This window comes from Dermacentor andersoni, chromosome 11, assembly GCF_023375885.2.
Source record: "Dermacentor andersoni chromosome 11, qqDerAnde1_hic_scaffold, whole genome shotgun sequence".
Taxonomy (NCBI): Eukaryota; Metazoa; Arthropoda; class Arachnida; order Ixodida; family Ixodidae; genus Dermacentor; species Dermacentor andersoni.
In genome coordinates this window covers 1496327-1522687 of record NC_092824.1, presented here as the reverse complement: position 1 = coordinate 1522687, position 26361 = coordinate 1496327, and the positions used below count along the sequence as shown (strand labels likewise).

The 26361-nt window shown below is 50.7% G+C and overlaps 1 protein-coding gene across 3 annotated transcripts in view; it reads right to left on the bottom strand.

Moving 5' to 3' along the window:
• LOC126517808 (receptor-type tyrosine-protein phosphatase kappa-like) overlaps positions 1–26361 on the bottom strand; it is a 472380-nt gene that overhangs the window by 210101 nt on the left and 235918 nt on the right. For all 3 annotated transcript variants that reach the window (XM_050167603.3, XM_055064334.2, XM_072285643.1), the window contains one exon: positions 21264–21351. In XM_050167603.3, the coding sequence (XP_050023560.1) occupies positions 21264–21351 (88 nt within the window). The remainder of the gene's footprint in view (positions 1–21263; positions 21352–26361) is intronic.

Here is a 26361-nt window from a genome sequence, read left to right as displayed (position 1 = left end):
CCATTTTCTCGAATTAAACTATGGATTGGATTCAAACGTGCTATTCCGCAACCGAAAAGGCCGCTTGTTGGATCCAATCCAATCCACCAGACGCGCCATGCGATCGCTCCAAACTTCTCAACTCCCGTCGCGTTCGGAAGAAATGCTCGGTGGGCGGATGATTGACAGGAGCGTGTCGTCATTTCGACGTCACCAAAAACAGGGCGGCGCCCCGCGGCTGGCGACGTCGGCGCGGAGTAGGCCAATCGCGCGCGCCGGTAACCGAACGAACGCGCCGAACAACCATCTCCGATCGCACCCCAGATCCGTGCTGTGCGTGCACCGCTGCCGAACTGTGCAATGCAGCCTGTGTGGCCTCTTTTATAGCGTGCGTTGTCTTCGGGGCATTGCTGTTGAGGTAGTCACGGGACCAAGGTTTCAGCGCAGGCGCACCGTCCGATGAACGCGTGGCAGTCTTCGGCGAAGGTGGGCCTTGATAATCTGATGCGACCTGTAGCACTGCGAAGGGAAAGAATGAATGGCGATCAGATCCGTGCTGTGCGTGCACCGCTGCCGAACTGTGCAATGCAGCCTGTGTGGTTTCTTTTATAGCGTGCGTTGTCTTCAGGGCATTGCTGTTGAGGTAGTCACGGGACCAAGGTTTCAGCGCAGGCGCACCCTCGGATGAACGTGTGGCAGTCTTCGGCGAAGGTGGGCCTTGATAATCTGATGCGACCTGTAGCACTGCGAAGGGAAAGAATGAATGGCGATCAGATCCGTGCTGTGCGTGCACCGCTGCCGAACTGTGCAATGCAGCCTGTGTGGTTTCTTTTATAGCGTGCGTTGTCTTCGGGGCATTGCTGTTGAGGTAGTCACGGGACCAAGGTTTCAGCGCAGGCGCACCGTCCGATGAACGCGTGGCAGTCTTCGGCGAAGGTGGGCCTTGATAATCTGATGCGACCTGTAGCACTGCGAAGGGAAAGAATGAATGGCGATCAGATCCGTGCTGTGCGTGCACCGCTGCCGAACTGTGCAATGCAGCCTGTGTGGTTTCTTTTATAGCGTGCGTTGTCTTCGGGGCATTGCTGTTGAGGTAGTCACGGGACCAAGGTTTCAGCGCAGGCGCACCCTCGGATGAACGTGTGGCAGTCTTCGGCGAAGGTGGGCCTTGATAATCTGATGCGACCTGTAGCACTGCGAAGGGAAAGAATGAATGGCGATCAGATCCGTGCTGTGCGTGCACCGCTGCCGAACTGTGCAATGCAGCCTGTGTGGTTTCTCTTATAGCGTGCGTTGTCTTCGGGGCATTGCTGTTGAGGTAGTCACGGGACCAAGGTTTCAGCGCAGGCGCACCGTCCGATGAACGCGTGGCAGTCTTCGGCGAAGGTGGGCCTTGATAATCTGATGCGACCTGTAGCACTGCGAAGGGAAAGAATGAATGGCGATCAGATCCGTGCTGTGCGTGCACCGCTGCCGAACTGGCGTGCCAGTTGTTTTCTCGGCACCACGCAAGTTGGCTGGACTGTGTCGGCGAATAAGCCGTGTTGACAAAAAGTCAGGATGCCGGAAAAAGCACGCTAGACAGTACGTGAAATGTGCGACTGGCGTTGTATACGAGATGCCGCTGAAATGTGGGAAGTCCGACGTTGGAACGACGGGGATATGTGTTAATGACCGGGCCCGGGAGCATGAATTGTCCAATCAACAAAGGTAAAGCGTATTTACTTGTGCTGGAAAGCAGGTACCAGCCACTCCTGCGTGAGATAAAGATACTTGGCAGGAGTGGTGAAATGTTAGCAAGAGAACTTTTGAAGGCATATCACATAAAGGAGAGAGGCACGAGTTGTATTAGTGGTACGTCTGTTTCTCGGTTTCAAAAGGAGATGCAGCTGTTAAAAACGTCACTGTAATCGCTCTAGCCGACAATGATGTACGCATGCGCATTCTCGCTGCCCTGCTGTAAGAATAAAATCAGTTGAAGTTCAGCGCTCGATCTGACGTTTCATACTCTCCTTCCCAAGTCATTATTTGCCTTTTTTTTGTCGCAGGAATGTATTCATTAGGTCCCAACGAACTCGCCCAGCAACAAGTTCTACTTACCAATTCAACCTACGAATAATCTCAGCAAACTACGCCGAAGCTCAATCATGGGGCGCCGACTACCTACGCGAGACCATCAGAGCGGTCGTGCGAGAAGAACTTTAGAGTACATTATCAAGATCCCAGCCTCTGGTTGCCTCGAGCGCTGACGTCGTGGGAGAAAAACACAGCTTTCTCTGGAATTTCCTGAAGGGCAGCCCGAATCGCCACAGGCCTAGCCTGAAGGGATGACCTACGCGGCCGTCGCCCGCCATCAAATTAACCCTCCGTGCAAGCAACAGGCTGTAACGACGTAGTTTTGACGTCTGCCGCCACCTCGTCCACCCATCGTCCAGCGAAGCTTCCCAAGGAAGACAGACGCCTGGCACATTCCTGACCACCGTCCTCTAAGCTACCTATGTGGAGAAGCGGGTCACGTCTACCGACGATGCCCATACCAGGGGACAGGATTGCGAAGGTTCGCCGCTGACGCGCCGCGACCACAGCTTGGCGAACGACCTCGCGATATCACCCACAATCTCACCGCCACTCAGTGGAGCCCTCGACGGCCGTCCAGTTCACCGTAACCTAGCCGCCACCTGTCGCCACAGTTCCGGCCAAACACTAGCCCAGCCAGGAGCCGGTCCGCTAGCCCCATATCCGGAAAACTTAAAACATCAACCGATGGAGATGCGGCGGTTCCTGTTCCTCGCACTCACGAAGATCCTCCGCCGCCGACAAAGACGCTAAAGACACTATCTAGGCGACACAACAACGACACGCCGCCGTTCCGACGAAGCCTGGAGGCAAATAATGCACAGACCAAGGACATGACGACGCGACGTACGAGCCACAGGTCTAGGCGATCCAACCGTGATTCGACGGCAAGACTTCACTACAACGCAAGAGAAAGAACTACCGACCTCAACGCGTTTCACGACGGCCACGCAGTCACTGCCTTAGTAGACACAGGAGCCCACTACTCCATCATCAGCGGATCGCTCACCGCCAAGTTGAAGAAAGTCAAGACAGCATGAGACGCCCCACAAACTTGACAGCTGGAGGACACCTCACAACGTCGACGGGAATCTGCACGGCAAGAATTCCAGTTTCAGACAGGACCTACTTTGCTACCTTCTTTATCCTCTAACAGTGTTCACGAGACGTCATTGACGGCAAGGACTTCTTTAACCACCACCGCGCGATTATCGATCTGAGATTGAATTCCATAACGCTGTCCACAAACCAAGCGATACCAACTGAGGCCCTCGAATCAGCGCACCTTGAATGTACCTGTGGACCAAGTCAGCATCCCACCTCGGTGCAGCGTTGTCATTTCCGTTGGCAGCGAAACACACGCAGACCAAGAAGGCTTCATCGAGGGTGACCAGCATCTGCTACTCGACCATGAAATTTGCGTCGCGAAAGGGATCGCTCGACGCATGGAAGGAAAGCGAAAGTGATGCTGACAAACTTCAGCCAGGAGTTCAAGCATATCAACAAGGGCACGACGATCGCATACACCGAAAAAATTGTGGAAACCAGCAATGCGCTTGTCGTCTCGGATTCTGCCGCATCTACCCCAAAAACCATAGTTCCCGAACACGACTTCTTGAGAAATCAAGTCTCCGCATGAGTATGAGGCAGCAGCACAAAAGTCTTCTCCGACGATACAAAGAGTGATTTCCGACGTAATCGGGGATTCGGCAAACACCAGTTGCATTTCATCGCATAATAACCACAGCGGGCGGACGACCATTCCGCCACAGCTCTTACCACGTTTCGACGCCAGAACGTGAAGCTATAAGGCAACACGTCGACGCAATGCTGCGCGATGACATCATCGAGCCGTCGAAAAGCCCATGCGGATCTCATGTGGTTTTGGGGAAGAAAAAGGACGGAACCATTGCGTTTTTGTATCAATTATTGTCGGCTGAACAAGATCACGAAATAGAACGTATACCCCCTCCCACGGATATACGGCGCATTGGATCGGTTCTGCAACACTAAATGCTTCTCATCGATTGATGTCAATACCGCCTCCTGGCAAATAAAGGTCGACGAGACGGATCGCGAAAAGACCGCCTTATTCACGCCAGGCGGCCTCTATGAGTTCAAGGTTATGCTATTCCGACTGTTCTCGGCGCTTGCAACGTTCCGGCGCGTAATAGACACGGTGTTAGCACGACTAAAGTGGCAGACCTGTCTTGTTTAGCTGTATGACGTCGCCGTCTTCGCCAGAAATTTCGAAGATCACATCGGCGGCTTGAGACAGCCTCGCCCATCAACTCATCAGGACTCATTCTGGAGACGCAAAAGTGCCGATTAACATAGATGAGCGTCTATTTACCTGGACCACGTCATCAGCAAATCTGTAGTGTCCCCTTCAACCCGCATAAGCCAGCTGTCGTTAATGAGAGCAGCACTCCGGGCAAGTTGGTAATCCATTACTCGAATGATATTGCGCAACAAAAAACGACACGGACGTAAGAGAAGACGCTTGGTGTGTCGTTTTCTCTTACGTCCATGTCGTTTTTTGTTGCGCAATATCATTTGAGTAATGACTAATATCATTTGAATAATATATCAGGCAGGGAGATACGATCTCTCCAATGCTATTCACAGCGTGTTTACAGGAGGTATTCAGAGACCTGGATTGGGAAGAATTGGGGATAAAAGTTAATGGAGAACACCTTAGTAACTTGCGATTCGCTGATGATATTGCCTTACTTAGTAATTCAGGGGACCAATTGCAATGCATGCTCACTGACCTGGAGAGGCAAAGCAGAAGAGTGGGTCTAAAAATTAATCTGCAGAAGACTAAAGTAATTTTTAACAGTCCCGGAAGACAACAGCAATCTACAATAGGTAGCGAGGCCCTGGAAGTGGTAAGGGAACACATCTACTTAGGGCAGGTAGTGACGGCGGATTCGGATCATGAGACGGAAATAATCAGAAGAATAAGAATGGGCTGGGGTGCGTTTGGCAGGTATTCCCAGATCATGAACAGCAGGTTGCCATTATCTCTCAAGAGAAAAGTGTATAATAGCTATGTCTTACCAGTACTCACCTACGGGGCAGAAACCTAGAGGCTTACGAAAAGGGTTCAATTGAAATTGACGACGCAACGAGCTATGGAAAGAAGAATGATGGGTGTAACGTTAAGGGATAAGAAAAGAGCAGATTGGGTGAGGGAACACACGCGAGTTAATGACATCTTAGTTGAAATCAAGAAAAAGAAATGGGCATGGGCACGACACGTAATGAGGAGGGAAGACAACCGATAGTCATTAAGGGTTACGGACTGGATTGCAAGGGAAGGGAAGCGTAGCAGGGGGCGGCAGAAAGTTAGGTGGGCGGATGAGATTAAGAAGTTTGCAGGGATGACATGGCCACAATTGGTGCATGACCGGGGATGTTGGAGTATGGGAGAGGCCTTTGCCCTGCAGTGGGCGTAACTAGGCTGATGATGATCATGATGATCATTTGAGTAACAGCTGCCGTGCCAAAGTGACAGCAGCCCAGAAGGAAGTGCGTAGATTCCTTCGCATGTGTGCCTAGTACAGGCAATTTGTCAAGGCCTTTTCTCGTATCCTCTGGCCACTGACACATATAACTAAATGTGGTGTCAAGTTCTAGTGGGAAACGCCGCAGGACGACGCATTTCTAAAACTCAAACAACGCATGCAGGCGCCAGCGGTACTTGCGCATTTCGACGAGGACGCCGATACAGAAATCCCGACTGTCTTCAGTAGCCTAGGCCTCGGTGCCGTCCTAGTCCCGAGGAAAGACGGACTTGAGCGAGTGATAGCTTACGCTAGCCGGTCGCTGTCAAAAGCGGAAGGCAATCCTACGACCGAAAAGGAATCCCTGGCCATCATTTGGGCAGCAAATTTACGCCCTTACCTATATGGCAAGCCGTTCAAACTCGTTACCGACCATCACATGCTGAGTCAGCTAGCAAATTTAAAGGACCCTTCAGGACGCCTGGCACGATGGAGCCTGAGCCTGCAATAATATGACATCACTCGAATCTACAAGTCCGGGCGAAAGCAGTCTGATGCTGATTGCCTATCACGCGCTCTCGTGGACCCGCCACCCCAAGATGAACAAGACGAGGACGCGTTTTAGGTACAAGTGCAGACGACTTTGGCTAGCAGCAACGAGTGGACCCAGAGCTCAGAAGCCTTACTGAGTACTTTGCAAGGCAAGACCGACATTGTCCCGAGGGTAATTAGGCGCGGATTGTCTTCGTTTTTCTTACGAAACAACGTCCTCGTAAAAAAGCACTTATTACCTTCTCGTAGTGCCCGCAGCCCTCCGGTCATATATGCAGTACGTCCTGCAAGAGGATAGGACAGCCGAGCACCTGGGGTTTTCGCGTACGCTCGGAAGAATGCATGTACTATGGACAGCGCCTGACCGCCGACGTCCTTCTCTACGTCAAGACATGCCGTGATGCCAGCGACGCGAGACACCGCCGACAAGGTCAGCGGGTTTGGTACAGCCGATCGAACCTCCTTGCCGGCCATTTTAGCAGATCGATATGGATTTGTTGAGACCCTTTCCAACGTCAACGTCTGGAAACAAGTAAATAGTAATTGCCGGCGGCTACCTTAGCCGCTACGCGGAAACGAAAGCTTTGCCCAAAGGTTGTGCACCGGAAGTAGCCAAATTTTAAAGCGAAGCTTTGTTGACCTCCTCCTTCGACTTTCCCACTGCTGCTGCTGCGGCGCACTCCGCGTGGGGGCGTAGTTCCGAGCGTGTATATAGGCGCGAGTCAGAGAGGAAAGGCGACAGGAGATACTTGTTTCCATCCCACTGCGTCGAATGTGCACAATGCCCTCTGTAGCTCCCTCACTTTAGCCGCTTGACAGCTGTAACTATCCGTGACTCCCCTCAGAAGCATTGCAGAAACTGCAGCGCTTCCATTTCTACTAACGTGCCAGGCCAGAGGGGTCCCAGATAGAACTGTAGATAGGGAAGAAGAGCAGAAGAAGGAGTGGGCGGAGGAGAGGCAGTTCCCATACGAGAGAGGGGGGAGGTGAGGTGAAAGGCAAGGAAACATTGCTACTATACCACAGCGGATGCAGGGAAACAGGATAAGCTTAAGTTCAAACTACGCTACAGGACGTTGTTAATATTTTTGAAAAATTAACGCCATCCAAATATGTCAAACGGTCAACTTACGCAGGCCGTGCAGAAGCAGAGCCACATTAATTAAAGCGCACAGAAGGGTCCAGGAGACACTACGGAAGCGGTCGGCCGTCAAACCAACACTTCTGTGCCCGTCGAGTGGGCTTTGCGGCTACGTCATTGCTAGAGGTCGTGGATTTTATACCAATCGTGGCAGCCGCATTTCGACAGGGGAAAATAGAAAACGCACATGCACTTAGATTAGGGAGACGTTAAAGAACATCACGGTGTCAAAATTAATCCGGAGTCCGTCACTACGGCCGAGTGTGGTTTTGGCATGTACAGCCCCATAGTCCAATTCAAGTGTAATACTTCTGCCACAATGCGACGTGCCATATGTGAGGCACTGACAACGCTCAACCCTCTCAGAGGTTGTAAAGTATGGCGCACAACAACGCCTCAAGCAAACACCTCTCCCTGTGTGTTCCGTGTACCACGCAGACAAACAGCAGTGGTGCACGTGTGTAAGGGTTACTAACAAAACTAATGCAATTCGCTCTAATATTGAGAGCAGATAATACAGACTAAAAAATGAAAAAAACATTCGATACACCAGAATATAGAAATACATGTGTATGGGTTACAAAATCAGTAACACGTACAGTTGTCTCTGAAAGAACGATAAACAATCACTAATCACATGTTTACAAAATGCATTCGCAGTTCCTTCGATGAAGAGGTATATGTACCTTTATATTTATTTAAAATATGTGGTAGATTATGTTTTAATGACTGTAGGCTATATTTATTACGAAACCATGGAACATACCATGTATCACTATTTCTTGTATTGGAAGAATTGAATTTTGGTGCCAAAGATGCAGTAGACACTAGGAAATTTTTGAAGGCAGTAATTGAGAGAAATAAAATGAATTTAAAAGGCGAAACGTGTAGAAATATTCAATTTTTATAATTTTATGCTTTAAGAATGCTGGCCGCGTTGTCTCCAGATAACCCATGTTGTCAATGTGCCGAATCATTTTCTTTTGCAAAGAAAGGATTTTCATAATATTTGTCTTTCCTGTAGTTACCCACACTAAGCCATAGTAATTTAAATGGGAAAGAAATAAGGCATAATAAATGCTCAGTTTTGCTTTGGTTGGAAGACGCCGACATCGAGACAGAACGCCTGTAATAGCAGACATTTTTGTGCAGATATTTTCAATATGTTTATCCCAAGTAAGGTGCGAAGAAAAAGTGACGCCTAATATTTTATGTTCATCCCCAATTTGCAGTTCTTTACCAGCACACACTAAGCTTTGATTACTAGTAATAACTTTATTTTTTGCACGAAATAACATTACTTTAGTTTTCGTAGGGTTTATTTTTAGGCAATTAGCGACTGACCATTCAGATAGCTTATTGAGTAGATAGTTACATGTTTCCATTAATTCTTGTGAATTCGGACCAGAAATGAGAAGGTTAGTGTCATCGGCATACACGATAAATTTTACAGTTGTATCAATATTAGTAATGTCGTTAATGTAGAGGTTAAAAAGCATAGGACCTAGTACGCTCCCTTGTGGGACGCCATTTAGTAAAGGAACAAAACTTGACTTCTCGCGTTTTATACATACCGATTGTTTTTGATTAGTAAGGTAAGACTCAAATAACGCTAAAGGAGTACCTCTAATGCCCATTCTGTGATAATTTCCACAGCAAAATTTTATGATTTATGCAATCGAATGCCTTACTGAAATCAATGAATAGTGCCAATGTGAACAGATTTCTTTCTGTTTTTAGTACATGTTTCTTGAGTGTGAGCAAAGCAGTTTCTGTTGACCTACCTTTACGAAAGCCGAACAGAGCAATAGATAGAATGTTTTGTCTGTCGAAAAAGTTTGATAAGCGAGAAAAAGTAATCTTTTCTAATCTTTTGGAAAATACTGGAATAATTGAGATGGGTCTGTAATTTGACACGTCGTTTCTGTTGCCCCCTTTAAAAAGTACAGTTACCGTACTCATTTCCATTGTTTCTGGAAACACCCCAGACTGTAAAGCTAGGTCAAAAATATGCGTTAAAGCGGGAGTGATGTATTCTACAACATATTTGATAGGTTTTATGTGGATATCATCAATGTCAAGAGCTTTACTATTTTTAAGGTTCATGATAGTGCTAAATACCTCAAATTCACTAGCGGGATCGAAAAATAGGCTGTTAGAAACGAAAAAAAACGATGACGTATCAAGCCGAGTTTGCTGTGGCACGTTATACTTGCAAAGTACTTATTGAAATGGTTTGCGAGTGCTAAACCTGAAATTTCATTGTTATTACAGATTATCTTGTCTGGTGAGGCAGCATGCTTTTCGCGGCCAAGAACCTTATTGATAATGCTCCACAAGGTTTCAGGATGTTTACCAGTGGCGTTTGCAAAGAGATGCTCATGACAAGCATTCTTAGCGCGTCTAAGTTCCGTATTTAGTTTGTTTCTTTGCTTTTTAAACAGTGTGACCGCTTCGGGCGAGCGTGTTGTAAGAAATCTATGGTACAGTTTATCTTTGTGTTTTATCATTTTAAGAAGTTCCTGTGTAATCCAGGGCTTTATTTTTTTGGATTGCTTAATCTTTTTGAAAAAAAAAATGTGCGCTGTAGATTTGTATAAACGCTGGCATAAACTTGGAATACGCGACATTTAAATCACTTATTTCGTATAGGAAAATTAAATTAAATTATGGGGTTTTACGTGCCAAAACCACTTTGATTATGAGGCTCGCCGTAGTGGAGGACTCCGGAAATTTCGACCACCTGGGGTTCTTTAACGTGCACCTAAATCTAAGTACACGGGTGTTTTCGCATTTCGCCCCCATCGAAATGCGGCCGCCGTGGCCGGGATTCGGTCCCGCGACCTCGTGCTCAGCAGCCCAACACCATAGCCACTGAGCAACCACGGCGGGTTCGTATAGGAAAGACCAGTCATAATTGCAAACTGTGCGTTTAAAAAGATTCATATTTCTATCAGTTATATCTTGTATAGTAAACACATTTGACTCTGAACAACTTTTTCTCATACAAGAATGTCAAGACATGTAGACGAGGACAACGTAACACGAGTTGGTGTGCTATTAGGTTTACAAATCCCGCACAGCTAAGTCTATTAGTAAAATCCAGTGTAGCAGCAGTATTTTCAAGAAAATTTATGTTAGTGTCTCCCCCGCAGACAAGTCGAAATTCGTTAGCAGATACATATTCCAGTAAATTATCACAGAAATTTAGAAAGCCAAAAATATTTCCATTTGGCGGGCGATGGGGGAAGAAGAGCCGACCAGTGCGGACGGCTGAATATCGGCTCCCGCTTTGTTAAATGTTTTTGGCAGGCTCTTTTGGCTGCCACGTTACACAATTGCAGTATTCGACGCGGTTGGTCGCAAGGAACCGGAGGACACCGAACTTTCACCGGTGGGTGCTTTTGTGACTTTTCGCCGAGCTGTTTCTGGTGGACCACGCTGGCGCGCCGCTAAACCTAACGCGCTCACCCTAACGGCAGAGCGGTGGCCGCTCGGCGAGACGCTCGCTCGAGACGCTCGGCGAGTGGCGGCGAGACGCGGTGCTATGGCCTCCAATCCAAGCGTGATGATTGTTGAAGGCATGGATATTAGTCCGGAGGATGCGGAGTGCTCAGGCTGGGTAACAGCGCTGGGCAAAAAGAAGAAGAAGACCGGGCCGGGCGAGCCGCGGATGCCGGGGCCCGAAGCGAAGAAAAAAGGCGAGAAACGCGGCAGCCGCACTGCCGCACCACGGAGCGCGTTGAAGCGTATCGTGGACGCCTCGAGGCTCCCCAGATTACCGAGGGAGCCATTCAAGATCATCGTCCGACCTCGAGGGGGGCTGGACTTAAAGAAGTCGGATTTGATATACCTCGCCCGGGCGCTGGCCATGGCGGCGGCCCTGGCGCCGACGCAAGTGCGGGATGACACGGTGTGCCCCAATGGCACCCAGAACATCCTAGTTATTTCTACGCAGCATGAAGCGAATGCGCGCGCCTACGCCAAGATCCAGAGGATCCACACGAAGGAGGGGCCCTTCGACGTGGCAGCATACGTGGCGGCATCGGATGACACCTGCAAGGGAGTGGTGCGGGGGGTGGACCCCGAGATCAGCGATGCCGATCTAAAGGCGCTCATTGTCAACCACCGAAACCCCGAGGCATTAGAAGTACGAAGAATCAAGAAGACCCCCACGATCGTTGTGCTCTTTGAAGGACAAAGGGTGCCGTATCACGTGGTCTGCGGGACAGTCATGTTACCTTGCGCCCTGTATCGCAGGCAAGTAGACGTTTGCTACACGTGTGGAGAGCTCGGCCATAGAGCAGACGTCTGCCCTAACGGCGAGGACAAAAGGAAATGCCGCGGTTGTGGCATGGTTTCCCCACCAGAAGATCATCAGTGCGACCCAAAGTGCGCCATCTGTGGAGGCGCGCACCCGACGGCCGACCGCAGGTGCAGCCAGCGCTTCCAGGTGCCGTACATTGTGCGTCGGAGGCGGCAGCGCCGGCGGCGCGCCCGGGAGGCGCAAGTGGCTGCAGGATCACGTGATGCCAGCGTGGCAGGCACGGTCCCTTCCCGGGGCCTTTCGGCAACGAGAGGGCGCTCCCGATCCAGGGAGCACGCCGACAGCAGAGCGCGCTCCCGATCCAGCGGGCGCCCCGTCAGCAGAGCGCGCTCCCGTTCTAGGGGACGCTCGCGCTCCAGTGTTCGCATCCAGGAGGGGCCTACCTGGGTGGACAAGGTCACGGAGACGACGACTGGAAAGAAGGTAACGCATGGTACACTGCCAGAGCAGATGGAGGATCCGCGTCTTGCGGCTTTAAAGCAGGCAAACGCGCAACTCAAGGCGGAAATGCGTAAGTTGAGGGCAGACCTCGAATCGATTCGTAAAGCACAGCACGGTCATGGCAGCACGTCGCCCGCAACAGCGCAAAAACCAGTGCTGGGGCAGGCAAAGCGTAAGGCGCCCCCTCCCGAGTCGACCGAGGCTGCGGTGGAGCTGATGGAGGAGGCGTCCGTATCGGCTTCCATGCCCGCCGCGACCATCGCGAAAGGATCGCTTGCAGAACTCCTCGATCGATTAGCGGAGGCGATCAAGACACAGTCCGGAGCTATCGAGCAGCAATCCGAGACCATCAAGAAACAGTCTGAGGCCATTGCTACCCTAAACCGCAGAATGGGGATAATGGAGGCTAAGCTTGTTGACGTAAGCAGACTGAAGGTGGCCGGTAAAGTTAAGAAAGCACATCAGGATTCCGAGGCGTCGGGCACGTGCACCGCGCTCAAGGGGATGCTAACTAAATAGAGACACAATGGCGGACAACACAGGCAAATTATTTGTGTGGCAATGGAACTGCGCCAGCTTCAAGAGGCGCAAGGCCTCGCTACAACAGTTTGTGAATGCACAAGCGGACAAACCGCATGTCCTGCTCCTACAGGAGACCCTTTGTGAGGAAGCGACCTTCTCGGGTTACCGCGTTGTCTCGACGAGGGGAGACGGTAGGAGAAGGGTAATCACTATGGTTAAGAAGGCAATTTCCTTCCAGGAGCACGATATCACAATAGGCAGAGCTGATGCTAGCACTAGATTGGAGGCGCAGCTGGTTGAGATAATCCCTAGTGGCAGGATCAAACAGAGCATATTCGTCCTCAATGTGTACAGCCCTCCGACAGATCAGAGGCAGAGTTTTCGCGGACTCCTAGGCAGGGCAGTCGCCATAGCGGGTGACAGCCCTCTGATAGTGGCAGGGGACTTCAATGCCCCGCACATGGCCTGGGGTTATAATAGACAAACGGCGAAGGGAGTGAACTTAGTGAGCACGGCAGAAGACTGCGCGTTGACCCTAGTGGCGGACCTCCGCTTTCCCACGAGGATAGGCACCTCGGTCTCGAGGGACACGATGCCAGATCTGGCTTTTGTTAGAAACACTGACGCAGCCTGGACTAACTTGCAAGAAAATTTAGGGAGCGACCATCACATTGTGGCGTTATCAATCAGGATCAGAGCGGCACCGCTTAGGATATTTAAGTACGTTGATTGGGATCTCTTCCGAAAGATACGGGACGAAGATAAGTCGGAGTACGGTGCACTGGAGGATCTACTCGCGCAGGTCAAGATAAACGTTGAAAGGGTCACCAAGGAAATATCCACGGACCTTAGGACCCCCAGGATGGACGCGCGCCTGGCGCATCTCCTGGAGGCCAAGAGGTCTGTGCTGGAGAGGTTGAAAACGCAAAAGCTAAACCGCAGGCTGAGAAAGAAGATAGCGGAGCTTAATCGCAGCATAGAGGCACACTGTCTGGAGCTCAACAGGCAACAATGGAACGAAGCCTGCTCGGCAGCAGACGGGCGAATGCGCACGGGGGGAAAATGGAACCTTCTTAAGCACCTGCTCGATGATAAACAGACCAAGGGTAATCAGAGACTCTCCGTAGATAGACTTGTGCATAAGCAAAAACAGAAAGGTCATTCCGATACGTCCCTTCTCCGAGACCTGGCAAGTAAGTATCTTCCGGTAGGAAAGGATGAACTACGGAAATGCCCTCAGTACGTGGGGGAGGACGTCCCAAAGCTCGATGATCCGTTTTCTGAGGCAGATATCAGGGAGGTGCTCTACAATCTCAATGGTAGGTCGGCCCCTGGGCCGGATGGCATAACCAATCGGGTTTTGAGGAACCTGGACGACCGGTCCATTAGCACCATTACAAAGGAAATCAACAAGGTATGGGAGGACGGTAGTGTTCCGGACTCGTGGAAGCAGGCGACGGTGGTACTGATTCCTAAGCCTGGAAAGCCCCCAATCCTGGACAACCTCCGGCCCATTTCGCTAACGTCATGTTTAGGTAAGGTTGCCGAGCACGTTATACATAACAGGATCTCAAAACACACAGAGCGGGAGGGGTTGTTCTCGTACAATATGGTGGGGTTTAGACCATCTCTTTCCCCGCAGGACGTCATGCTACTGCTAAAAAGACAGGTTATTGACAACAGGACTAGAGACGTCAGGGGCATTCTTACACTAGACTTGTCCAAAGCCTTCGACACCGTGTCGCACGACTTCATCTTAAATGAGATTTCGGCATTGAACTTGGGAGGTAGATTTTTCGCGTTTGTGGAGTCCTTCCTGAGGGGCAGGACGGCGGTCGTCAAGGTGGGGCAGACCAAATCAGAACCATTCCCTCTAGGAAACAGAGGCACGCCACAAGGGGCGGTGATCTCCCCCGTCCTATTTAACATTGCAATGCACGGACTCTCGAAGCGGCTGGCCGCCGTGCCAAACGTGGGACACGCGCTGTACGCCGATGACATTACGATCTGGTGTCCGGGAGGCTCGGAGGCGGCCGTGGAACAGGCGCTCCAGGAGGCCTTGGACGTGACCCAGTCCTTCCTGGAGGGCACGGGTCTCCAACTCTCCCCGACGAAGTCAGAGCTCATGTTATACAGACCGGCAAGGCAGGGGGTTCGGGGGCTCGTGCCGCTCGAGCAAATCCCCATAGATGTATACACGCGGGACGGCCAGAAGATCCCCAGGGTGAATTCGATTAGAGTTCTAGGATTGTTGCTTGATGCCAGGGGCTGTAATGCCAAAACCATTGCGCATCTGACCGCCAAAACCGAGAATATTCTCCGATTAATCATGAGAGTCTCCAATAAGAAGGGGGGCCTAGGCGAGGACAACCTACTTAGGGTGCATCACGCTTTTCTTATGAGCCACATCAACTATGTGGTCTCGGCCCTGCAGTGGACAAAGACTGAAAGGGACAAGCTTGATACGTTGATGCGGAAAAGCGTCAAGAAGGTACTGGGTATTCCGATCACGGCGAGCACGGACAGGCTAATGCAGCTCGGCGTTCATAACACGACCCTCGAACTCATAGAGGCGCAACGAGCGGCGCAGATCACGAGGCTTTCGGGCTCCAGCGCCGGTAGGCGCCTCTTGGAGGCTGCGGGCTTGCAGCCACGTTACAGTCACAGCGAGGTGGTTCAGCTGGACGAGAACTCCAGAGAGACCCACGTCGTGAGCCCCTTCCCTAGAAACGTTCACCCGCAACATAATGCGGGCAGGCGAGCAGCTCGTGCCAGGGCGATATTGAAGAAAACGGTCGGCATGGAAGCCTTCGTGGACGCAGCTCAATATGGGCGCTCCGGTAAATTCACGGTCACGGCGGTCAGCGAAAAGGGCGAGCTCCTATCTGCGGCCTCGGTAGGCGCTGTGACTGCCGACGTGGCAGAACAGGTGGCGGTGGCGCTGGCGATGCAGGATTCAAAAAGGCCGTATATCTACACTGACTCACGCGCGGCCGTCAGGGCTTTCGCTTCGGGAATGGTTGCGAGACAGGTGGAGGCGATTCTGAAAAACAAGTCCAGAACTAATTGTGACCCCGTGCATTATATTATATGGTTCCCAGCTCACATGGGCGACAACGTGCTGCCGGACCGCCCGAACCCCAATGAAATTGCTCACCGCCGTGCGCGAGAATTAACGCGCCGCGACGGCGATGGGGCTACATTGGATCCGGAGGAGCTCGGCCACAGGGACCCCTTATTAACCTTTCACGAGATCGTCTCCCATTATAAAGAGGAACGCAGGCGCTTCCCGCCTCCACATCCAAATCTATGCAGATCACAATCGATCACGCTTAGGATGCTTCAGACGAGGTCATATCCCTCGCGAGGTTTCTTAAGCAGGATTTATCCAGAAATTGACCCACAGTGCCCGGATTGTGGGGAGGTTAGCACTCTACCTCATATGCTCTGGCAGTGTCCTGCGTTACGGGATACGTCCCTCACCAGCGAACGGGACTGGGACGAGGCCATATCTAGCACGCAACTCAAGCTCCAGTCCATTGCCGTCCAGAGGGCCCGTGAAAGAGCGGAGGCTTGGCCTCCCGATTCCGACATGGGAGCAGCCAGCGGCGAGCCGGGGGCCCCAACGGGTCTCCACCGGCTAGTCCCTCAGGACCTCAATAAAAGTTCATTGTCTGTCTGTCTGTCTGGCGGGCGATATACGACCGACATTATATCGGAGTAATGTTTAAGCGTTAAAATTTCATAGTAGTTTGTTGTTTTACAAAATTCTGATACTTCTTCACAGTTCCATCCCGACGAGACAGATTGCTACACCCCCTCCTCGCCTATCAGTTCGATTTAAAACGCAATCAGCATAGCAATCAATGTACAGCAGAGCACTGCTGTCATGATACCATGTTTCGGTTAGCATAATGATATCGAACTTGAAAGAAAACAGATTTAAAAAATTACTAAAAATTTCTTGTTTGTTCACTGCAGATCGAGCATTCAAGTGTAGAACGGAAATGCTAGAGTTAGATTGTAATTGTAAAGGATGCGGTAAGGTGAAATCGTGATATTCAATGGCAATTTTAAGTGAGTGTTCCCAGTCACGTCAGAAACAGCAGACGTAATCCTAGCAAGATCACATTCTTCCGATATTTTCACAGCATCAGATGTATCACTTTCCCTTGCATAGATTTTCCCTTGCTGGTCCACACAGATTTTCATTTATGCTCATATTTCCTTTTCACTGCCATGCCAAGCAGCCTCTTTAGCGCTGGGCACAAACGTTCGTTCACGTAAACAGGTCATGTAGATTCCAATTGTAGGTCTCTGTTTGATTATTGTCTTATTTGCTTTTTTTCAAGGTGGCGTCACGTTTAGCTCTAGATTTAAACTGAACGACAATGCTTGTTTTATCCGGGTTGCGTGTTGGAACACGGTGACAACACTCAACGTCAGATGAACTGATTGACTCATGGATTGCAGTGCCTATATCAGACAAAATAGTACAAAGGTCCTCATTTTCTTTCTTTACAATGCCCTGTATTTCCATATTAGCGTTTCGTGAGTACTGCTCCGAATGCGTGAGTCGCCTTTCAAGTTCACCTGCTTTTTTTTCCAGAGCAGCACATTTAGCGCGCAGTTCGTCATTTGCCTTTGCCTGACTTGAATTCTTCGAGACCTCAGAATCAAGCTTTTGTCTCATTTCCTGGATTGACTCATGCAAAAAGTTAATACTCTTACTCATTTGGCGTTGCTCATTGCGCACCTCCCGGATCTCGTTCCTATGGTCACGTTCTGATGCATCTTTGAAGGCTTTGAATTCTTGTTTAATTTCTTTGAGCAATTCAGCTCTTATCTCTTCCTTCAGCTTTGCGAGTTCATTAGCCATATCGGCAATCCTAATATACAGTAATTTATGCGCGAAACAAGCAAATGCACACTCAAACTTGGCAGTGGCGACGACACTGTATGAATATAAATGCAAATGTATATGTACAATGGGCACTAACCTGTAGTAAGAACAAGCAGTAAGCTTTAGTTGAGCGCCAAGCAGCGTGGTCACCACTGCCAAGTGAAAGGACGGGTGGCCGGTAGTCTGCTCTTATAGCAAAAGCGGTATCGCAAGATGCCGAGATATATTCCCTGGAGTTGGTGATAGGCAGCACGCCTCCTGGTGGCAGCCAGTCCAAAAGCTACGTCTTCCGTGCTTTCGCTGACCACGGCGATGCACGTGGCGAAGACCGCTTTTTTCCATAACGTCGGAATGCAGCTCCAGCAGAAACGGCGATCTGTAGTAAGAACAAGCCGTAACCTTTGGTTGAGCGCCAAGCAGCGTGGTCACCACTGCCAAGTCAAAGGACGGGTGGCTGGTAGTCTGCTTTTATAGCAAAAGCGGTATCGCAAGATGCCGAGATATTCCCTAGAGCTGATGATAGGCACCACGCCTCCTGGTGGTAGCCAGTCCAAAAGCTACGTCTTCCGTGCTTTCGCTGACCACGGCGATGCACGTGACGAAGACCGCTTTTTTCGAAAACGTCGGAATGCGGCTCCAGCAGAAACTGCGATCTGTCGTAAGAACAAGCCGTAACCTTTAGTTGAGCGCCAAGCAGTGTGGTCACCACTGCCAAGTGAAAGGACGGGTGGCCGGTAGTCTGCTCTTATAGCAAAAGCGGTATCGCAAGATGCCGAGATATATTCCCTGGAGTTGGTGATAGGCAGCACGCCTCCTGGTGGCAGCCAGTCCAAAAGCTACGTCTTCCGTGCTTTCGCTGACCACGGCGATGCACGTGGCGAAGACCGCTTTTTTCCATAACGTCGGAATGCAGCTCCAGCAGAAACGGCGATCTGTAGTAAGAACAAGCCGTAACCTTTGGTTGAGCGCCAAGCAGCGTGGTCACCACTGCCAAGTGAAAGGACGGGTGGCTGGTAGTCTGCTTTTATAGCAAAAGCGGTATCGCAAGATGCCGAGATATTCCCTAGAGCTGATGATAGGCACCACGCCTCCTGGTGGTAGCCAGTCCAAAAGCTACGTCTTCCGTGCTTTCGCTGACCACGGCGATGCACGTGACGAAGACCGCTTTTTTCCAAAACGTCGGAATGCGGCTCCAGCAGAAACTGTGACCTGTCGTAAGAACAAGCCGTAACCTTTAGTTGAGCGCCAAGCAGCGTGGTCACCACTGCCAAGTGAAAAGACGGGTGGCTGGTAGTCTGTTCTTATAGCAAAAGCGGTATCGCAAGATGCCGAGATATTCCCTGGAGCTGATGATAGGCACCACGCCTCCTGGTAGCCAGTCCAAAAGCTACGTCTTCCGTGCTTTCGCTGACCACGGCGATGCACGTGGCGAAGACCGCTTTTTTCCATAACGTCGGAATGCAGCTCCAGCAGAAACAGCGATCGATCTGTAGTAAGAACAAGCCGTAACCTTTAGTTGAGCGCCAAGCAGCGTGGTCACCACTGCCAAATCAACTCACCACTCTCGTCTTAGCCTAAACGTCGAAGAAATTAAGCGTTAGTTGTCAACCTCACCGCTAATTATCGTCAATCAAAGCATCCAGCACGGAAAGCTTCGCTTACGTCGATTCCCACAGTGCGAGGGATCTGCATAATTTTTTCGTCAACAACATCCTGCAGCGACATGGTGCCCCAGAAGTCCTCAATTATCACAGAGGGACTGCTTTCGCAGGTGAGCTTACGCAAGCCATGCTGCAGTATAACCAGACAAGTCATCGGAGGACAACTGCCCGCAGAGGAATTGCCTAACGGAATGACTGAACAAGACGCTTGTCGATATGTTAGCAATCAACGTCGACGTCGAATACAAGACGTGGGATGCCGTCCTTCAGTACATAACCTTTGCTTACAACAAGGCGGTCCACAAGAAACAACACAAATCACGCCCTTCAAGCTGTTTTACGGAAGGAACTCGACGACTGTCGACGCCATGGTGCCGCAGGTCACCGATGAAGAATATATCGACGTCGCCAGCGCTCCGAAGAAGCCCGACAGTTTGCCAGCCTGCGCATCAAGAATCAGCAGAAGACCGATAGCCGGCACTACAGTCTTCGATGACGATACGTGGAATATGAGCCTGGCGACCCTGTCTCGATTTGGACGCCGATACGCCGACGAGGACTTGAAAGCGTTTACACCGCGATTTCGGACCCTACAAGGTCATCCGACGCATAGGCGCACTCGACTATAACGATGTGCCAGACGGCATTTCGGCATCACAGCGGCGCCGCTCACGACCTGAAATAGTGCATGTTGTGCGACTTAAGCCGTTCTACCAGCGCTAACGAATTTTGGGACTTCATGTAGCTGAACTTTGGACTTTCTTTTTTGGAGTGTGTTACTTTGGACTTTGTTTCCTTGCTGTTTTGTTACTTTTGTTCAATAAGTGTCAATAAGTGTCACAATACAAACGCCATTTTGCAATATGACAATCCTGTACCCTTCTCTCTCGCGTTCACAACAATTCATGCAGTGCCAACTTCTTTACGGCAAAGAAAATCAGCCTTGTAACGTGCGGCATGGCAACAACTTTGAAAGCGGTGCACTCGATTTGAATTCCGGTTGTAGAGTAGTATTTGTAGCGCTTGTAATGGGCAATTGTCTTTCGCAGATGACATCAGGAACCGGCGGAAAGCAAGAAACAAGAATAGCAGTACTGTTAGGCCTGTTTGCTTGCGGTTTGCATGCAGCCAGTATTCGCTCGCCATCGCAATGGCGTCAGCTGCGCCTACATAGGCGGCCGAGATTATTGCTCTTACAGGTTCAAGAGAGTAATAGCTTCTGGTCTATAATCCCACGGCAGAAAAAGACTCGAAGTGAGAACGTGGTAGCATAACGCCTGCAAATTATTGCGCGTTACAGCCCATCGCTAATTGTAGATCGCCTCTCGAGTAGCCAATTTGACCTGGACATATCCTGGATCCTACTCCATTATATCCTACGCATTAAAAAAAAAAAAAAACTCACGCAGCAAAGCTACAGTTCGGAAGGCATTTACTTTTACTTTTAATCCATTCACACACTGAAGTACCAAGATGCACAGACAAATCGGAACCCACACCATAACTTGTTTGTGTCACGCACATCGCGTCTTGTCTGCAAATTATTTTTTGAAGCAAATCGGGGCTTTTGCAGCCACTGAATGGACGCTGAAACCAGGTTGCAATGCCAGTATGGCAATGACTTGTCAAACTCGTAGACAGAACTATATGGTAAGACTTAAAGTAAGTAGAATACACAGGGCATTTTACAACTATAGATTAAAACTTGGAATTTCTAACAATGATCTTCTGTTTATGATTGTTCGAAAAGCGACTCAAATCTTTGGCTTATGGTGCCTAATATCGCGGTGGAATTAATAACGTGTAGATTATTTCGCGAGCTCAGTGAACAGTTAGGATGTCATCGTGTCAGTGAACAAAGCGTAAGTCTTTTTCTTTAGGGCAGCACATTTCGGCAAACTTATTAGTTTGTTTCTCTTAGAAAGCATTGAAACAGTTTCTTTTCTTAAGTGATGAAGCCTCAGAGCAGAACACCTTGAAAAAATATTGCTAGCTACAGTCTGTTCGCAATGGTCTGAACATGCTTCTGTTTTTCGTAGCACTGTATAAAGAGTCACTCTTAGTTCGCCGAAAATAAGGTCAACGCTAAAGTAATGCAACCGTAGCTGCTGACAGGCGGTTTGGTGAGCGGTGCATCCCATGCAGTACTCACACGGCAGAAGGTCAGCGTATCGGTTCTTGTGCTTATTCTCCGGCTTCTGGGCAACCGTCCATGGCTTCTGCTGGCCAGTCTTGAGGGTCTGGACAGCGGGATAGTAGAAAAAGTATGCACTAAGTATGTGCCATCCAACCAAAAGTAGCACACTGCTGAAGTACAAGGACGACCGGCTGAAAGCATTACCCACTGACGTGCACAGTGCCCTTCTTCGAACAATGAAACAGAAGAACACAATGGGAGAAGTATTTTCCGCGCACCACAGACTCAGTCGCATCTGTTCCATTGTACACAAAAGTGCACATGGCAGCTCAGTGAGCGGTGTTTTGTCTACTGAATTTCAGGAGTGGTCTGCAACTTTCCCCTTTCTTGTGGACATGTGTATTAGAGCAAAGAGGGCGGAAGACAATATGGCGACACTGTCTCCTTTATTCGTCGTCTTCGAGACAAATTACGTTTTCTCGCCTCCCCTGGAGAGACGAATGATATCTCCCTAACATGCATAATGACAGTCTATCGGTGGAAGTGAGACACGGTGCGGCTAATCTAGCAGTTGACTGAAATATTTTCTTAAGGACCTGGTTAAAACCCTTGACGGGCTAGTTGGCTTGAATCTATGATAGAATGTGTAAGCGCGACTGAACGAGGACGTACGTTCTTTCTATGTTCTCGTTCAGTCACGCTTACACATTCTATCGTGGACGATAAGGACACTCCATAACGGGGCTTAGCTTATGTCAGTGAGGATGTCATGGTGTCTCGTACAGTACCTGGTCGACAGCTGGTATCTCTGCTGCCAGAAATGTCTTCTCTAGGTTACTTTGTCTTTTTTTCATGGCAAGCAATCGAATTGCCAACAGCGTGTACACTCGCTTGTTGAAGGCTTCCTGGTGGTTAGGAAATGAGGTGTAGTTATACGGCCTGCCGTTCATTAGGAGCACTGGATGCCACCACATCCAACAGAAGTCGCGTGCTCGGTCTTTGAAGTTCTTAGCTGATTTTGGAGCGGATACGGGTCACAATTGCTTAATTGATGTGCTCACGATTGTTTGATTGATGTTGTGATGACGTAAAGAACTAGTAGTATTATTCGGAAAGGCGGAAGATAGAAATTAAAGATGATGAGCAAAACGAGAACAAGGTAAAAGCGGGAGCCAACATATCGACAAGTGGGCTTGTCTTTTTCAAGGCAACATATGCTTTTCTCCAGCCACTATATATAGGTGGGGTTGTTCTATGGGGAGAGGGGGTAGGGCGGGTAAGTGCGTCAACGACCGAACGTGTGTTGGCGGCGCGGGTGTCCAATTGAGAAAAAAGGTGTGCTGTGCACAAGGTCAGTGACACGGCCGTGTGCACAGCACTCCCCTATTACCTGCTTCGCTGGAGGTCGTGGGCTATCATGTCTCTGAACAAGATAATAAAAGGAGCTGTAGAAAACGATCCTCGTGAAATTTTTTTATAGAAATTACTCAAATGGAATAAAGATATAAATAAAAGAAAAAACAAAGGGAGGGAGAAAACCGCTAAGCAACAAAACTAAGTTTTCTTGCCTATAGCTTGAAATTTAGCATAGCGGATGGATTCTAAAGCTCCCTTTGAAACGCTAACACCTATTGGTTCGCAATGTCTTGAAATTATGAACAAGGTATGATTCTCTGTACCGTCTTTCTCGCTCAGAACGGAAATTTGACTGTGAGTTGTAGAGTTTGAGTTCATCAATGTTATGAGCTGGTTGGTTGAAATGCTCGGCGACGCCTTTGGGAAGCTTTTTAGCTCAGTCAGTGCGATGTATACGTTTAATCTGACGTTTACTGATTGTCCCGTTTGACCGATATATTGTTTCTTACAGAATAAACATTCAAGCATATAAATCACATCCGAACTTGTACAACTAAAGCTAGTTTTCACTTCGTGTGTATAACTGTTTGTTGTGCTTTTAAATTTAATGTCACTTGGAAGGTGGCTGCAGGTTTTGCACTTGGGGCGACAACATACTTTTATTACGGGGGAATGATGTTGGCTGACTTTTGCGTGCACCTTAACATTAGTGTAAGCGCATTACCCGACTTTAGCAGCCACTGCAATCGCTTTCATCCCAGTAATAAATTTACTGCTCACCAGTCTCCTCGTCAAATTAACTTCCTCGACACGACGGTCTACATAGAAAACAGAAAACTGAGAACGACCCTCTACCGGAAGCCTACGGACAGCCAGCAATGTTTAGACTACAACATTCACCATCGGCGACACTCAAAGCAAGAAATTTTTGTCGGACAAGCGAAACGAATATGAAGAGTCTGCAGCGAAGACAGCGATTATATCCACCACCTAGATAACCTTAAAAAAAGACGCTACCAGAACGCAGCTATCCACAAGTTACTATCGACAGAGCTTATGATGTCGCGTCAAGATTGGAGAGACAGTCGCAATAAACTAAGAAACAGCCCACACGAGAATGTGACAGACTACCAGCCTTTATAACTGTCACGATCCACCCCGGGTCGTGAACAAGGGAGGGCTTCTCAGCGTGGTGGTGCTGAAAGATTACTGACCGGCGAGCTGCCGTGCTCGTCGGTGTTTATTGTGGTGCGGGTGACCACTGTTGCCTGCCGAGCTATAGCAGGCCGCCGAGCTTGGCGGGTGAACCAAGATTATGTCCGAGGGGGCGTCACCTACTTGCTACAACCCCTCACCCCCAGCTTGTTTGTTAAAATAAAAAACAAACGTCCAAGTTCAAACAAATGTCCAAGTTCACACTATGAGGCTCTGCCTCTACCCTTGCTGGGTCGACAGTGCCTGCTACCCAGGCGAGTAACGGTCTGGTGGCCTCCGCCGTCGAGTACTCCGCCTGGGCACCGGTGTCGACGGGTCGGGTGTGGCAACGCCGGGTGCTGCCTGGGCCAGCCTCGCTCCATCCGGAGGGTCCGTAGTGGTCGGCCTCGTGAGTGGTGCCGAGCTAGACACCGGTCCAACGGGTGCCGCACCACTGGCTACGGTTGCCGCCTCCGAGGTAGGTGGTACTCCGCTAGAAGCGACTGGTGCTGCCGCTAGTCCTCCTGCGGGCTGGAACTCAGTGGCAGTCGAGGGTGCTGGCCAGGTCCCGAGGCGAGGTCTGACATGGTGGGCGTGTCTGTGCCACATGGCCCCATCTGGCATGCGGACAAGCAGCGATGAGGCGCTGGCAGGAGACACCACCTGTCCGGCAGACCAGGGTGGGCCAGGACGGAAGTTCCTGGCGACAACTGGAGCTCCCGGCTCTGGCAAATGCCCGGGACGGCACCCTTGGTCAGCAGCCAGCTTCTGCTTCTGCGTCTCTGATTGAGCCTTGTGCAGCTTGCGCTTGCTGCGGGAGACCTCGCTCTTGAGCTGCCTGTTGCGGCTCTGCAGGCTCGTTATAATGTGCCGCATCTCCCGGTTGATTGGCTGAGCCTGCTCGCTGGACACCGACGACGCCTCAAACTCAGTGCGTAGATTCTCGTACTCTCGACGAATCTGCACGATGTTGTCCTCGAGGCGAATGACCTCCGAGCGAAGCTTCTTCTGGACAACGAGCTCCTCGCTTTCCATCTGCTCAATGTGGCGAAGGTGTGAGTTTTTGGCTGTCGACAGCAAGGAGCGACACTCGTCCAGCTGAGTCTTGAGTTGCATGCTCTCGTTGTACAGCACGGAGAACTGGCTCTGCAGGCCCTTGTACTCTGCCGTGCTCACCACCAGGCCCTTGGGCAGCGACCGCAGCTCTATCCGCAGCCGCTCCACCGTCTTCAGGGCCTCCTTGTGGACAAGCTGGAGCTGCTCTAGCTCCAACAGCCGTGCCGATGCCAGCTCCCTCTGTTCCTCGAGCTGGCTCTGCAGGTCCTCCAAGCGCAGGGAGGCTGCTCCGCCACCACCGCCACAGCCCCCAAAATCCACATGTAGGCGGGACCAGGGTCTCTGTGGGAACGGCCAGGGGGTGCTTTCCACATTACGCGAGGCTCGCTGATGCACCTGGCAGATTTGGCAGCTCTGCATCACATGCAAGCTGGCTTCCGGGTACTCTGGCAGACGAATGCCCAGTACATGAATCCAGTTTCGGCCCAGCAGCGTCGGCGACGACCCCTTCGTTAAGTAAAGGGGAAGGGTTGCTTCCCTGTCGCCAAAACGAACGCTGACCTGTGCCTGACCCTGGACCTGGGAGAGTTGCCCGGATGAGCTGCGCAGCATCACGCCCGAAGCCTCGACGGACACGCCGGGAAAAGTCCGCTTGAAGAGCTTCCCGGCCATTACAGACACGCTGGCCCCCGTGTCCAGCTCCATGGAAATGGGGTGCCCGCAGATTTCGACGGTCAGCATGTATGGCGGCACAGACGACGGTACAAAGCCTGTGTGCCACATGTCGAAAATCGGCGGGTCCTCGGCCACGACGTGGAGCCTGGCCGCGGAAGAACTTGAGCTTGCTGCCGCATGCCTCCGCCGCGTACCCTTGCGACGGCTACCCTTGCCGCGGGCTTGTGTTGTACCTGGGCTTGAATCAGGCTGCTGCTTGCTGTTCGTCCTCCCACTTCGGCATACACGTGCCAGGTGCCCAGTTTTCCCGCACGTAAAGCATTGTGCTTGAGAGAACTGGCACTGTGAAGGGGAGTGGGCACCACCACAGCGACCGCAGGTACTGCCCTTTGTCGCGAACTTGTTGACCGCCGCTTCCACCGACGGTGAGCCAGTCGCACGGGAAATCTCGCCGGCGTCCTTGGCGGCAGCTTCCATTGCCAGCGCTGCCTTCACGGCGTCGTCCAGCGACGGGTCGGGAAGCTCCAGGAGTCGCGTCTGCATGGCGGGGTTGTTGATTCCGCAGACGAAACGGTCCCGGAGCAGCGAGTCCAGTTGGTCCCCGAAGGCGCAGGCACTCGCTAACCCTCGTAGCGCAGCAACGAATTGTCCGAGGGTCTCTCCTTCCCGGCGGCTCCGGTTGTTGAAGCGGAAACGCTCCATGAGTGTGGACGGTGCTGGGTTAAAATGCGAGCGCAGTATGGCAAGCAGCTCACCCAGCGTCTTAACGTGCGGCGTGGCTGGCTTCAGAAGGTCGAGCAAGAGGCTGAAGACGCGGGTCCCGCAGCTGGCT